Raw genomic sequence first — 15,911 nt, forward strand, 5'->3', positions numbered from 1 at the left:
TGCCTAGCTCTGTTTGACCATGCTTGGTTATCAGTGTAACCTCATGCTATATATAACCCTGGGTGATTCTTTTTAATAAACCACAGGAAGTGAGTTGCAGGCTCTACAAGGAGCCTTCGCGGAGAGGAAACACTACATCTATCTGAGGATCCTGTCCCATGCGAGTAGCACGCACAACGGCTTGGCCAGCCAGCTGAAAGGAAATGGAAAAGGAAATTGCATAGATGGGATGCAGGGGTCCATGCCTTCCTGCAGATGCTATGACTGGAGCAGAGAGAAGTTATGTAACCCCACTGGGCCTCCATGCTCTGGCTGCAATCCTGCTGATAAGCACACATAAAAAGATCGGCCAGGACAAATTTTCTGGCTGAAGTCCGTATGGACAAGAGCGGGCACGCTACCCTGAGGGGAATGGATATGGTAACCTGTCCAATCTCCAACTTAGCCCCTGGATCTGGCCGCAGTGATGGACAAAGGCAGTTATGATAACAGGAATTCAAGACCCCTCCCAACCCGGCAGCTGCCCCCACCAGTCTTTGTGCTGCGGGGATTTTTCACGCACGAAAGGCTCCAAAACAAAATGAAGAATGCAGATTAGCAAAGCCGCTTAAAAAATTAAACAACTTGCTCGAGCCTGTTTGCGAGGCTCACCTCCAAAAGATAGGAGAAGGCCGGTCGTTTCTGGTTTGTGTGATAACTGACTGCGAGGATTTCCAGCCCAATTTCTCAGTACCGGGATAGGCATCCCAGTTAATTGCCATCGCTCACTTAAGTGCACGTAAATGGCTTTTTCATCCCTGCATCTGTCCTCTTTATAATTATCCTGCAGTGTGGTAATTACACAGACTCTGCACAACTGGTATTTTATGGGACAACAAACTCCTTTACTCTTTTCTTGTCTCTCTTCCTCCTGCTTTCATGCTCGAGGAAGGTAAACACAAATCCTGTCTTTGAAAGCCCATCTCTGGGGATGTTTACGAGAATCACAGTATTGCTATTTGCTGTATGCTTCCGAAGTATGTAAGCTGGAGTGATGAGGATGTCGTCTGTCATGAGTGGAAAGTTAGAGCTTTGACGACTGCAATAAAAAAAAAAAAAAAAAACGCAAAACCAATTTCTCAGAGAGCCTTCTATGACTTTGTTACATGCTAGCAGAGAAATTGTCCTTTCCATCTAGATGTCTCATTACTGACATGCACGGGAGAATTTACAATGAAACAATAGCCTCTCTTAGCTTTTAAAATGCTGGCATCGATCATAGACACCTCGAATCAGATGTCTGTTTCACCGATACCTCCTATGATCTGATAGCGCTCCCGTGCGTGCTTGGACTAAGCAATGGCAAGCCGCCACAGTGTTGTGACGTCTCAATCCTTGTAGGCTGTCCTGTTTTCTCCACGTGGCTATCAGCCCAGCTCATCTCTCTAACAACAGACACAAAGCCCTGCCACTCTGCCAGTCAGCCATAAATGGAGTGAGGTGGGAGGGAGCATTTGATCATGAACTGATGCATGAAAGCTTTTTTTGTGAGGAATGAAACCAAGCAGGGGACGGCGGCGAATTTTTTGCAATGAAACAATGTCTTGATGAAATCCATTGGTTGTATTAAAATTCATTTTGGTATATTTTCTGCACAACTAAAAAGTCCAATAAAATAAATAAAAATATCAGATAATTATAACAAGGCAATTAGTTCAGGTTGTAAAATTTAATTAAGTGTGGCACCCAAAATGTAAGGATATTTATGAATTAATAATTCATGACAGAAATGTATCATACAATTTACCTCAAAATATTAGATGTATACACTCAAATTAAGTTTGCCACTGAAATTGGTAAAAAAACTGAGATTTCTAAAAACATGACACCAACGTGAATACAAAGACTGGGCACGTGTTTCAAATTAGGTTTTTGAAAAGATTTTTCATTTTCTTTATTCTTTATTTCTGTCGCTGGCCGATATCAGACCCTAAGCTTTTCATTTAGCATTTTGTTAGTTTCTCTTTTCCTTTCAATATCACAAAAAGTAGGCTCCAAAATTATCCAGCCATATCTCTTCCAGTGTCTATCGTTCATGCATGCAGACACGCACACAAAGACACCTACGCAAATCCAGCCCACACACTCCCAGTAAAAGAATGACCTCATCCCCCACCTCCTCCCTCCCTACTCCCTGCACTCTGGAGCAGCTGGGCCGAGAGTGAGGTCACCTGAGACGGCGAGGGCCCGCCTCTTCTGACTCCCTCCCACACAGCCTTTTACTGTGATGGCACTTTGAACCCAATTACCAGCATCTGACAAGACTGCTACAGTGACATAAAAGGAAACCTAACTGGGACTTGATGAATGCCTTTGCAGTCTATTAATTCCTGACTACAATGGAAGCTGCGGAGAGGGAGACCTTTGCCAAGTGTGCATGGTGTATGTGGGCATGCGGAGTTGCACTTGACTGTGAGTTTTTCTCTCTGGGACTGCCATGCTTTGAAGCCACCGGGCTTACAGACGTGGTGGGACGGCTGAACGGCAGGTGCTCCTGCTGCCGCCACACCTGTCTGCACGGCAGGGAGCCCCATACGGGAGCTCGGGCACCACCTTGCCAAAATTCCCCAAACCTTCGCTGATTATCACAAGGTCACGGACGCAATGACAGCATCATTGCTAGGACGATGTACTGACTCCATGATGGATCTCAGGCATTACCTCATCATTTTACTGGAATCTACAGTGCAGTCGGGCGCATTTAGCACTTTGCATTTGACAAAGTGGGTGATCTCATCCTGAATATTGTAGCGCAAGAGATGAGTCACAGGCACTCAAAATGTACAATTGAGCTGTTGGCCTGTCTGAGGATCGCCTGAGGGGGAGGGTACCGTAAGAGCGCGAGTGCCAGCGTGATGCGTTCACGTGTGTGCAGATGCTGGCTAGTCTCTGCTGGGTTTGCCTGGTGCAGTGGCCCATGCTTAAAAGCACACTTATACGCTGCCTGCTCCACTGAACCTAAGAGGGTACGAGAGGTGCCCAGTAGGCATCGCTCTCATACTAAGGCAAATCTTTAAACAACCTTTCTGATCTGCATGCTGCAACCCGCCATACCTATGCATACACAAAAAAACTGGCACTTGCACACAGACAAGCCCCCATTCCAACGGAGCCGGGCTGTTCCCTCAGGTATTCCCGGCAACATTACAGATTAAAATAGCAGCCGACCCACATAGCTGTACACTGGCTCAGCCTCCCCTTCAGAGAAGGCAGACTTTACATTCTTGACTGCAAACACCTCACAATTGCAGTTCGGTTGCACCGCGTTCGCACCCAATGGTGAGAGCGCTGTCAAAGCATCCAGGTGTTTTGAGAAAACGGTGCTAAAAGAACTTGGTAACTCCACCAAAAACACTAAAAAGAATAGTTATTACGGACATTTTTGTATAAATTATGTTGCAATGATTAGGACTTAGGAGCACATGATCAAACGTGGGTCTCTCCATCTGTGCAAAACAAAGGGAAAGGCTGAATGTCTCAATGAGCAGGACAAATGCTCCAAGGTCGCTGGTCCTCAGCACATGACCCATTTAACTGAGCCATAACAAACTGGAAGGACTAAGAGCAGCATGTCTCCTTCCCCAAAACCACTCAGCAGGACTCTCATTGCACAACCTTCAGGACTAAAGCGCATTTGAGTTTAGTGTGGATGTTGTGGGAAGGTTATTGTGTTTGTAGGGGCAGCTAAAAATTAAGACATTTAGAGATTCTTAAACACATTACACTTTAAGACTTTTTTAATACAAGAGGAATTATAAGAGCAATTGGGAAGCTATGTAATATTATTGCAATAAATCGATGTAGTGAATTTAAGAAGTATTTAATTAATACATAATGATATGGATTGTATAGAATCCTAATTCCGCCATAATTATACAACCGTTCAAAAGTTTGGGGTCAGTAAGGTTCTTATTTTAGCATTTATTTGACCAAAAATACAGTTAAAACAGTAACAGTTTTTTTTATTAAAATTAAATAACTAATAAAATAATTGCTTTATATTATACTTATTTATTATGTTGTAGCAAAGCTACATTTTCAGCAGCCATTACTCCAGTGTTCAGAAATCATTTTAATATGTTGATTTGATGAAACATTTTTATCTTTACAATCAGTTTTGATCAGTGCATCTTTGCTGAACAAAGGCATTACATTTTTGCTGACCCTAAACCTTTGTTTGGTATTGCGTTTATGCTGATTGTGTCTTATGTCCTGACTTCATTTCTCACACTGTGATTTTATATTTCACAATTACAACTTTCTCAAATCTCACAATTTGACTTTATTTCATAACTGTCTAAGAACTACCTAATTTGACTCCGCTTCATTAGGATTCAGCTTTCGTTTGAGTTTGGTGGAAAAGTGGAGCATGCCAGAAATGGTGAACAGGTGGGTCTCACAGCAGAGCAGCTCAGAGCCGCCTCAAGGAGACACAAGCAGAGCCTGCAGATCCTTAGCCAGAGCTATATCAGGTATACAGTATGGCACTTGGCACAATTAACAGAGGGTCTGGTCTGCCTAAAATAAAAGGCTTAAAATAAAGCTTACACAATATGGCACTTGCACCAGCGTAGCAACCATCACAAGGGGCCATAACCAGTGTAACTGTAACAGTACGGCTGTTTGGTTGATGAATGGAGAGGATGTTGGCACTTGTCCATATGGAGGGAACGACTTTTGGGGCAGGGGGAAGGAAAGGGAGGCCTGTGGGTGTGTGGGGGGATAGTGGAGAATCCCGTCAGTAAACAAGGGCTTGGTTTCCTCCACTGAATTGGCAACGAATGGGGAGGAAGTGGTAACGGCACACTTAGAAACTTGCTTTCGAAGAGCAGAACCGCAAACATTCTTTGTATGTGCTTGATGGGGCGGTCCTGCCTTCTGAACTGTGCTCAAAGTCAGCTCTCTAGTGTATTTGCGTCAAGCTTCTCTGCTCGCTGGAGCAGTATGCTCTTCCACACCGCCAGGTTGGACACACACCGGTTGTGTGCCCGGTGCCAGGGGGGCATCTGCCCTTTTTATTTTCTCCCCATGTAATTACTGAGCAGAGCTGTTAGTTAGGTGGAGGGCTCTGCGAGGGTGATGTACGCCAATCCTTCCTGCACACCTCTCAACATAAGTGGCATTCACCTGCTTTGACCTCCACGTGAACAGAGTGCATCACAAAGACGTGGTTTTACTGCTTTACTATTTTAATAATATTCATTATTTTGCATAAAATATCCAAGTGCATAATATGATGATCGTTCTATGAATTGACATTCCTTCTATTTTGGCCATAACAATGTTTCTAGATAGGATCTTGTTGTTGTGATTTTTCCCATTTTAACAGACCACATCATGCAAAATGTCCGGTAATCAGTGGCTGTGCATAAAAAGGTCAACGGCAGACAGGGTCAAAATGGGTAAGAGCGAGAGACAATGAACGAGAGGAGGAAAAGAATGAGCTAGTGGAAATGAGCATGTATAGTGAAACTGGACTACCACAACAGGAGGCTGGAGTGACGCCAGATCATGTGACCATCAGAGAGAGAGACGATATGCAAATATGCACTCGCACAGATGTTTGTATTTCTATCATGGCGGGACTCAGAACTTTCCATTGACTTCTATTTTTTTCATTGTGTTAATGGTATTTTCTGTTTTTATAACCCACACAATACAGAAACAATATAGTTCAGTCCAAATTAAAACGGGCAAACTGGGTATGACAGTGATTCTCAAACTGTGATACCCTCAGTGCCCTTAAACAATTTAAACTATGAACATTTATTTATTCAAACTGATATTTTTTCCATGTTTCATTTCAAATGTATGATTGCAACTTTAATGTCTCTCTTTGTGTCTATAAGACTCAGCCCACAGCGGCAATGAGGATGTGTCTACTACATTTTACTATACTTTTATTTCTATGCACAAAAGAGAGCATTATTCTGGGTTTGCCCTTATAGTCTTTGAGGTTTATTTCCTTTCAGAAACACTGGATTTAGAGGTTTTGAGAATCCTATAATCATACCAGACAAGTGCTTCTAAACCGATGAGAGACGTTTTATCATGGACTACATTGTTCCAAATTCATACATATTTTATCAAAAGGTATCAGTGTGATCGAATTGGATTGTAAAATTTCTAAATGTTGTTATTGTGTTGTTTTAGATGCTGCTTCCACAGATCTGCTAAGGGCAAGTCAAGTATGCATCCGCTGGTAAGTATGCAGTATGATTGCAGCATTGTATGATTGATCGGAACTACAGAAGCATTGTTATTAATCAAAATATATTAATCAAAATCTCTGACATTCCAACAAATCAAACCCCAATTTAATCCCTTTGCACTTTAGTAAAATCTCACTATCAATGAGCCCAGCCAATATGTACTAATTCACTAATTTTTACTTTAAGTTTTTTTCAAGGTCACAAAACATACCCTTAAAGGCACGTTATACCTAGTGGAAAAGTACCTGTTGCTGGTTATTGTGTTTTAATGGGTCTTGTGACCTGTCCTTATTGTGACCATGTCACCACCACCAAAACAAACAATGAGCTCACCACTCCTGTTTGGCAGCTTGACAACAGGTGTTGGGTGATTCAGACCTGAGCTTCCTGCCACTCTGAAACCCAATCTGAAATCACAATTCCCACTATACAAAATACTCCAAATATCCTTAGAGGAAACACATCTGATTAACCAGTAGTGTTGCTACAACACCTGCATGCAAAAAAAAGACAATTAGATTTTGATGGAAAGATATCTGGATACAAAGAACTGTGATGTGTACATTAGAGAAGAGGTTGTGTACGTTTTAGTGCTGTGATGTCAAACAAGGTGACGTGACGAGATTTGTTTGAACTGACTGACTTCTCAATTATTGCTTATGCTTTTTTTGGTTCTAATAGTATTTTTGTATTATTTAGTGTTTCACATGAAAGAAGGCAACGGCGACGTGGCTTAAATTTTGTCATTGGCTAGCTGCAGAATTTGAACATTAGACAGTCTGCCAGCAGTCTTGGGTTGGCCTTATGCACATTCCCATCTGGACAATATCAGTGCAGGGAAATTCCAGAAGGCCAAGAGGCTATAAAGAGTGCAGGACTGTCAGTGCTGTGTCTCACGTCAGGAGTACTTGAATAAACATGAGACATCCTTTACTTTCCTCCTGCTTTCCTCTCCTGCTCTTTCCCCTCTCCATTTCTTTACTTTTACCTTGACATTCTGCAGGGCTACTTATAGCTGGTTTGGAATACACAAAATATCACATTTATTATTCATATCAAATGCCCTCCTGGTTTATATAACTCTATTTTACTGAATAAGGAGTGATGCAGTCTCAAACAGCATTGAGGTACCATTTGCAATGGGAAAGTATTGATTTCCAATCTCCTTGTTTTTTTTTATTTATTTCAGGGTGGTGTGAGAGATATCATCAGGCTGTTAGTCGGAGTTTGTATGCCTGTGTGTGCACTTGCACTTAGAGAAAAATGGCTGGTTCCTCTCAGCCTGTTAATCAAATCCTTGAGTGGCTAAACTGCCTCTCCATCGAGACCAAGAGGGGGGCGACAGGCCTCATGCATAAAGATGCATTCCAAACACTCATCTTTCTCTGTCTTTTTCTCTCTCTGTCCATCCTAGTACTGCTTCTCGTCTCCATGGGCTGATAGACTCTCGAGAGACGGCAGACAAATGACCCTCACCATCCCTACCATCCAACAGCTCCTCAATCATGGCCCCTGAAAAGCTCTTGATCCCTACATAACAATACCACATCCATCAGCAATCATTCGCAGACGTGGGGATAATTAGCATGTTGAATGCACGGATGAGGGTAGGTATATATTCAGTTTAGCATGGGTCAAATCTTAAACTTTTACCCCAGAAACCATAGGTTCTGTGCAAATGTTTCCTGCAGAAAGATCTGGAATGCATCTGTGGAATCTGTGAATCAACTGCATGCTGCGAATCATCTGCAGTTCCTTAGGCAGCATTTGTGACCACACATTTCCTTGTGCCCTAAGCTATGTATTGTAGGTGACACACTGTTAGACAAACAACAGGCACCCTCAGTGAAGATAAGCATGCCCCATTAGTGTCTCAGAGCTTGCGTGGCCAAATCGAGAGTGAGATCACTTCCAGTGGTTACTGGAAACGGATAGGCTGTTTAACATAATCAGTATATTGCTCAGCAAATAAGCATTTCTCATAACATTCATTTACACAATCTCATCATTAATGCACTGGTTTGGGCCGCTGAGGGATATATTTGGCTCCAACTTGAGGGAAACTACAGTGCTTCCTTGAAATGTAGTCTGAAGCTTAATGTTTAACTCTCCCAGCTTATAATAGTCGTACATTCCCTTTTTTTAATCACTTTTGCACTTTTGTTTGCATACTAATTTCCTCAACTATATTTTGTTTGCATACTGCCTTCTTCTATACACTTCTGTGTTTTATACCATGTGTTTCTCTTAAGACATTGCACATTACAAGTCATTGTAACGGAAAAACATCATATAATATTCCCCTTTTTGATATATTTATAGACAAGGAATATTTTTTAACTTATGACATGATATACTTTTTATCTTTCTTTTCAGCTCGTTGTTGAATGTTGTGTTCTCTGGAGATGCTAATTATCCCCCAGTTTCTCATTTCACCAAACCTATGTTTGACTGTTCAAAAACCTACCAACTGCCAGTTTGATGGCGTCTTTGATCTACCTCTAGCGCTGAGAATAAATTATAGAGCAATTGCCAAATTTCATGGTGAACGATATTTGGTAAACAGAGCACACAGTGTATATGAAGGTGAGCTAGGGGTGCGCTTCAAATGCTAATGATCTTGTGAAAGCCGTTTTACTTTAATGTAGTAACTCAAAATCACAGAATAATAGTCAAGTCGGGTATTGCTTTTTTTCCCTATAATTTCCATAGCTTGTTGTTTATTAGTTTGCCCAGACCTGTCATGCAAGCTTGTGGTTACAGCTTTTTTTAACAAAGAGATGGAATTCAACATGAAATTGCTGGGTTGTATCAGAAGCAGCCCGTGCTAAAGCCTAGTATGAACTTTACTCAAACGTAAAAGGAGAATGTGACTGAAAGGTCCCCACTTCAAAGGGAGACCTAGTTCAGCTCTATGCATGAAAGACCCTACTGCACCTCACTACTGCCTAATTACAGTCAGCTGTCTGGGGGCTGAGTGATCTGCCGTGTCTGGGAGATCCGCTTTTGCAGTAGTCACTAAGAATGTTTATATGCAGTTATATTTGAGGTACAGTGGGCTTTTGTGTAGTCGAATAGTAGTCGTGTAGTTCCTCTATCTGTCCAAGAAGACATGACACAACATGTAACCGAATATTTGAAGGGTAAATGCATGTCACCTGCACCTTTGGAGAAAGTGCGCAAAGCCGAGGCAAATTGTAGTCAGGTTAACATATATATGCTGGAACGAAGCTGAGCTACAATTATATTATCCAGGTCTGTTAGTCCAACTTCTCAAAAATCAGACTAATATGATTTTACTCTAACTAAACATTGACATAACATTTATTGCTTTCGTCTGACGCAGAATTTTAAAGTGCGTTTCGACAGCACACCATAAAATCTGAATCACAAGAGAGATATAGGTAGGCGGGAAGAAAAATAGACAGCTCTTTTGCAATCTCAGACGATGACTTGACAGTGATTCAAAGTGTACACTAAACCCAGACAGTGCTCGATTTTGACCTGTCTAGTCACTGGCAGGGGCAGCGTACAGGAAATGCCCAGAACAATAGGTTGGTTTATTATGTCATACTAATACCAACACAGTGGTGACTTATGAGTGCAGTCTGCTCGCTGATCCCTGCCATTATATGGGCCAGTCGATAATCCAGTGGAAACCAAACAGCTGACGAGATCAATTAAGTTATAAAAGTTCATATCAGCAATAGGATCACACAGAGGGACAGGCACTTTCCATTGTGGGTCAAAAGTATGTACCACCAACAAAGTGACTAATGGAGCTGGTTCAGCGGGGGCCACTGAGGTCAAAACTGTAGGAGGGGAAGGGAGGTGTCAGAGTAGCCAAGCCTCCACAGATGCACTGCATATCTGCTTAAGATAACTTTGTGACAGCTTATTTATCTTGACGTGGGAGTCCTTATATTTCAACGCATGCCTGAGCATCAGCATGTACTGATAGACCTGTTAACACTTCAAAGAGGGGCCGGTAGAACAGGTTTGAGGTTGAATGCCAAGGTGTTTCCCTCAGAGTAAGGTCAGCAAGTGAGGACATTACCACTGACAAAATGCAGGTTGTTTAATCTAAAATGCAGCGCAAAGCTTTCGGGGAGTACAAGGATACTTCTTTTCCTAAACCTGCAAGTCCCCCAGTATTTAAGTATAGCTTAGCACAGTATCTCGATCTCTGAAGACATTGCAATGTTACCACTTGCTCTGCAGCTTCAAGGGGGGCTTTCTCTGGTGCCGTCAACAAGGTAATGTGTTTGCCCATTACTTTGGTGTCCTGGAGCTCTACCAATTGCAGAAAGAGACCAGAAAAGGGGCTTGAGAATCCTCTGTGCTGTCAGAAGATACACTGTGAGAAAGCAGCTGTGTTCCTCAGGGTATTACATAATGCACATTTCAGTGTTCACTGCCCAGAGAAAGCTTGAATACCTTCAGCTGGAGCAAGCTCAAGGTGGACAGAGAAGGAACGCGATACAAGCATGGATGGAAGCTAAAGCAGGCCAACTGCCTGCACCATGGGCTGCAGGGGGAAATTAGCAAGAAAGCGTAGGCTCCTCCAGTCAGGTGTGGAACCTCCACAGGAGCACTGACGTAGCCCGATAGCTCATTTGAAATCCATTTTTAATGTTATCTTGTAGATACACAGCCTCTTTCTCAACCCCCATCCACCGACCTAACTATCCAGCCCTTTGTTTCGAAAAATTACTGGGCCGTGAAATGCAAAAACTCACAGCACAGAATATGCATGCAATGCGATTCATTATCTTGTCAAACTGGGCTTCTCTGGGACAGACCGGTCTCAACGTTTGAGCGCTGCACTGCCTTCGTCTCAGATAGCTGCTTCCTGCGGCTTCTCTCAGGGGCTTACGTGACCCTGCTAAGACGTGTTCTAGTTCTACTGACTGTGATGTGTTTCTGTGGGCCAGTCGTCTGCCCTCCAGCTGCCAGTGAGCTTTGAGAAGTTCACCACTTCTCAGATTCTTTTTCTCAACCTTTAGCATGAAAGCTATTGATAGAACAGGGGGAAAAAAAGAGTAGGTCTGCGGTTTTGCTGGGATTATCAGGACAACCAGGTCTCGTGCTTGGACCGCAATGCTCAGAGTATTAGTCCTAGGTTTGGGATGGGTGTGCAACAATCAGTCTGTGTGCAAAAAGTCATTTGGAATTATTGATGGCAATGAAAACTTTCCAATGAAAACACTTGACGACAAGGAGTAAAGTGCTGTAAGGACAGGTCTGCCAGACTTTGTAGACATATTTTCACTGTGACCCACAAAAAGGCCTTCTTGTCAGAGGACACACCAACAAAGGCGCACGTGGTGCACTAGCTGATGGAGGACAGATGGATGGATGGATGGATGGATGCAGACAAACAGACTCAGCCCCCCAACCCGTCTCTTAGGTGATCCTTACTAATTGGCCAGGCTGCCTTGACTGCCTCTAATGGTGGTGTTTACTGCCTCTGCCTCATTCCCCAGGCCACTCCACCTGCTCTTCCAGCCTCCAGTGAGGAGCTCTGAGAGTCATACTGGGTGGCACTGCATAGGGAGGGGGGTGAGAACCAACAGGGGCTCTCTTGTTGCACAAACAGCCGCTCTTTGAATTAACCTTGCTTGCGGGTCATCGCCAAAATAATCCCTCCCTTCTCTACCCCAAGAAAGGTTGGCGAGCTGTGATTACAGCGAGCCGCCTGCTCTGTCTTTTCCCTCTGTGTTTCTCTCTCTCTCTTCTGTGTCTCTTCTTGACAGTGAGAGATAGCGTCTTTGTTCAAGTTGGGGGAGACAGTGCCAGCAGCCGGCGTCCCTCATGGGGAATGGATGCAGTGCACGTCAGGACTTCATCACGTTCGGTGGACAACCTCTCGTCATCCCCGAGCACATCACCTCTGTCACTCTCCCCTCCGTGACCCATGCGCCCCATCCCTGGTCGGAGCCTGAGCTCTGAAACTCAATTCACCCATATCGCATCCATTAAGGTCTGATTCATGCTCTACTCGCAAGGGGCCGAGCACAGCTATCCATCTTGTCTCCCTCTCAAAGGGTACTGTTTACCTTGCACTGCCAGATCTAGGGCTACACTTTAAAACTATTCCGACTTGTTAAATAATCAAACTTTAACTATGATGTTACTCAAGGAAAAAAAGCCTGTCTACAGAGACAGGTCTTTTCCTCTTAATGCTTATTTTCTTGCCATCAGATTTAACTTAATTTTTTCTGATTCCAAGTGGTTGTTGCACTTGTGTCTTTAAACTGCCTTTGCCAGTGCAATAATACAATACTATATATATATATATATATATATATATATATATATATATATATATATATATATATATATATATATATATATATATATATATATATATATATATATATATATATATATATATATATATATATATATAAAATTGTGATCCATGTGTGCTTGGACAGTCAATTCACATCAATGTCCCATGTACACACAGCCATTGTTTGATATGACCATGATGCTTTAAGTTAATCAATGCCATAATTAGCAGTAGACAGATGAACCAGACCTGTCTGTCTCTGCTGTAATCTTCGAGATGAGATTGCCAGACCTGTATTTTCCTTCTATATTCATGCCAATATGTCTGTATTTGCATTAGCAAGGCTACCAGATAATATTTGTATTAGAAGTGCCGGTTGAATTGCTGGTGGGGGTAGATATGTTTCAAGTTCACACACCGGCAATAAATAACCACTCACTGCATTTCCCTGCAGTTGAGCACATGGAATTGCAATGAGCTGAAGACAGCCGGTGCATGCGTGCAGAGGCGTCTGTCGCCACATCGATTACCAGAAGTCCTTCTTACCTCAAATCATAAATCTTATCATTAAATTGCTGCCGTATAATGTACAAAACTTCCAAATTCTGGTGCTATTATTACTCTATTTGGCTACTAAAACAAGTATTGCCCAATAACACAAAGCCATTGATTTGCATTGATCACATTAAAGACCTTGTCACTTAAAAATATGACAGATGTGTTCCAATTCCAATTTTCCAGAAGGCTTAAGTGGGATATCATAAAAATGTAAAACACCACTATTATCATTGATTACCTCTCCCCCTTCAAGAGTCAGCAAATTGTCATACAGATGCACACTAGCTCTCAGGAGTGGGTGATTTGGATGCATTCTCCTCACATCCACTCACGCGCGCACCCTCGCGGCGGAGGTAATACATAATACATGACGATCGGGAACTGCACTTGATATCGTCGGGCTGAAAAACACGAAGTTATCTGACAGACGAATGCATTATTTAATAACAAGTCGCTTATTGTTAACCAAGCCCTTATTTTCTCCGGCCACATTACGTGCGCCTTAACAGAACGCCATTCAGTCAGTTCCAGTCAGAAGTAGACCATAATGCACATGAATCATCTCGTGTCTCATTCTGTCATTGACATCAATTTTGCTTCGAGTACACAACAGAGAAGTGCACTAAACATGCGTCTCATTCCGTGAAGCATATTATACACTACTCTTCTAACTGATAATCACTTTCGCTCGGATAAATAAGACTGGAGTTCTAGGCATGCTTCAGTATGAGAGCAGCGCTTTCATCACTATAAAACACAAGCCGTAATGATTTGTACGAGGAAACAGCGTGTTTTGGACGTAAGCGCGCGCTGTGAAGTTGTGAATGTTTCCATGAGATGCATGTGCGCACAGACACACGGCTTTTTTATGCGAAATAACAGTGCAAATAGTTAGGCGCTAACTCTCACCTGCTGCCAGTTCTCCTCCAGCGATGGCATCGCCGAGAAGTAGCCCGTGTCGTGCACCAGCTGAAGTTCCTGAAAAATACTGTAATTCGCCAACACGTCCATGTTGATGCTCACCAAAAAAAGTGTTGCTTTGATCCTCTGGTATAATTTGTTTTCTTCTCAGCCCACTGGCAAACGCAAAAGAACGTTTCAAATCCTCAGTGAAGTGCGGTTTAAAGCTGGCAATTTAAGCGCTACGAGAAAAGGGAAGGGGGAAAAAATAAAAAAGAATTCTTGTCACTTAATTGCAATCCCCGCGAACTCTCAGATCCTCAGCCTGGGAGTGGGATGCAAAATCGGTGACATGAACTGTCCACCTATTTCCGCATTGCCTCTGTCTCTTTTGCGCTATAAATTCCAGGTAGCCTTTATCTTGAATGCCGTGGATCACCAAGGCAAGTTGCTGGGCTCGCTGTCTCGCGAGCGAGAGGAAGCCAAGGGAACTGAGGGGGCGTGGTTTGTTGTCAATCAATTCCGTGCGTGACCATATACGGTAAATAGGGTTGATGATCTCACTGGCGTCCTAGAAAGGCGGTGCTAAAATGGCCAAAGAGGAGGAGTGTAATTTGAATAATATAGCGCGATTGGCTCATGACACTTGTCAATCGGGCCGTAGAAGGCAGTGAAAGGTGAGCTATTTTTAGAGAGCTATATAGCAGCGGCAGCGCGCTGGCGTCTCTCATACGGCCAGAGAGAACGCAACAAACAGAAGTAGAAGTTGCAGTTGTAACGTGAGGCAATTCTACCTCTTTATGAAGTCATATCGGTTGGAAATTATACATTACTGGCAACTTAGACCACAGAACTGCCGGTAAAGTTGGAAATAGCAGTTCAAGAAAATGAGATTAATGTTGTGATGTACTAACACTGAGGCAAGTGCTGAAAAAAAATATCTGCGAAAATCCTCTCAGATGTTCCACAATCACTAGGATTAAGAGGTTCACAGACAAGATCAGGGCTACTTTAAATATTTGAATTATGAAATAAGAGGCTTAGCACTTCGAAATGAGTTTTAGCTCTTCTGATGGCACAAATTACCACAAAGAGCATCTATAATTGTAACTATTTCAGCAATTGATGGCATTGATTTGTAGCGCTGATCTGGTTATTGTTGTGTAAACGGTAATTGACTCATCAGGGTGTTTTTCACCTCTGTGGACAAGCCAGAAACACTTCTATAAGCAGTTAATTCCTGAAATCCATATAACAGAAACTAAATATTTTTGAAGAATGACCGTTGCCCATGGCAAACCTGTATAAGTGGTCTATCTATCTATCTATCTATCTATCTATCTATCTATCTATCTATCTATCTATCTATCTATCTATCTATCTATCTATCTATCTATCTATCTATCTATCTATCTATCTATCTATCTATCTATCTATCTATCTATCTATCTATCTATCTATCTATCTATCTATCTATCTATCTATCTATCTATATCTGTCTGTCTGTCTGTCTCTATCTGTTTGTTGTTTTGTAAAATGTGTTTTTCCCACTGAAGTCTTATTTACACCTTTGTCTGTAACAGATGGATCCTAGATTTTGACAATTATTGTGAACCCCAGCATATAAAAAAATTAAAACAACTGAACATTGTTGTTATGTTGAATTCTGTCAGAAAAGATGTGTGGGATAACATACTTCGAACAATACTTCGTCACACCGTTCTTTAGCTTTGTACATGACGATATACAACTCAACTATATCCTACTATATATATATAAATTGGCCAAGCCAAAATATTTAGTGGTCCTTTAATGGTCTTTATCATTTTGATCACAAATCACTGCTCAGAAAATTAGCAAGAATTGCACAAATTCTGTAGATAAGGTAACTTAGCACAGAATAGCCT

The 15,911-nt window shown here is 42.3% G+C and overlaps 1 protein-coding gene across 1 annotated transcript in view; it reads right to left on the minus strand.

The window, feature by feature from the left end:
• klf7b (Kruppel like factor 7b) overlaps positions 1 to 14,485 on the minus strand; it is a 45,543-nt gene extending 31,058 nt beyond the window's left edge. The window contains exon 1 of the mRNA XM_079822102.1: positions 14,014 to 14,485. Coding sequence (XP_079678228.1) covers positions 14,014 to 14,115 — 102 coding nt within the window. The 5' untranslated portion in view covers positions 14,116 to 14,485. The remainder of the gene's footprint in view (positions 1 to 14,013) is intronic.
• Positions 14,486 to 15,911: the final 1,426 nt, after the last annotated feature.

The sequence above is a fragment of the Gobio gobio genome (assembly GCF_949357685.1).
Source record: "Gobio gobio genome assembly, chromosome: 7".
In the NCBI taxonomy this organism is placed as follows: domain Eukaryota; kingdom Metazoa; phylum Chordata; class Actinopteri; order Cypriniformes; family Gobionidae; genus Gobio; species Gobio gobio.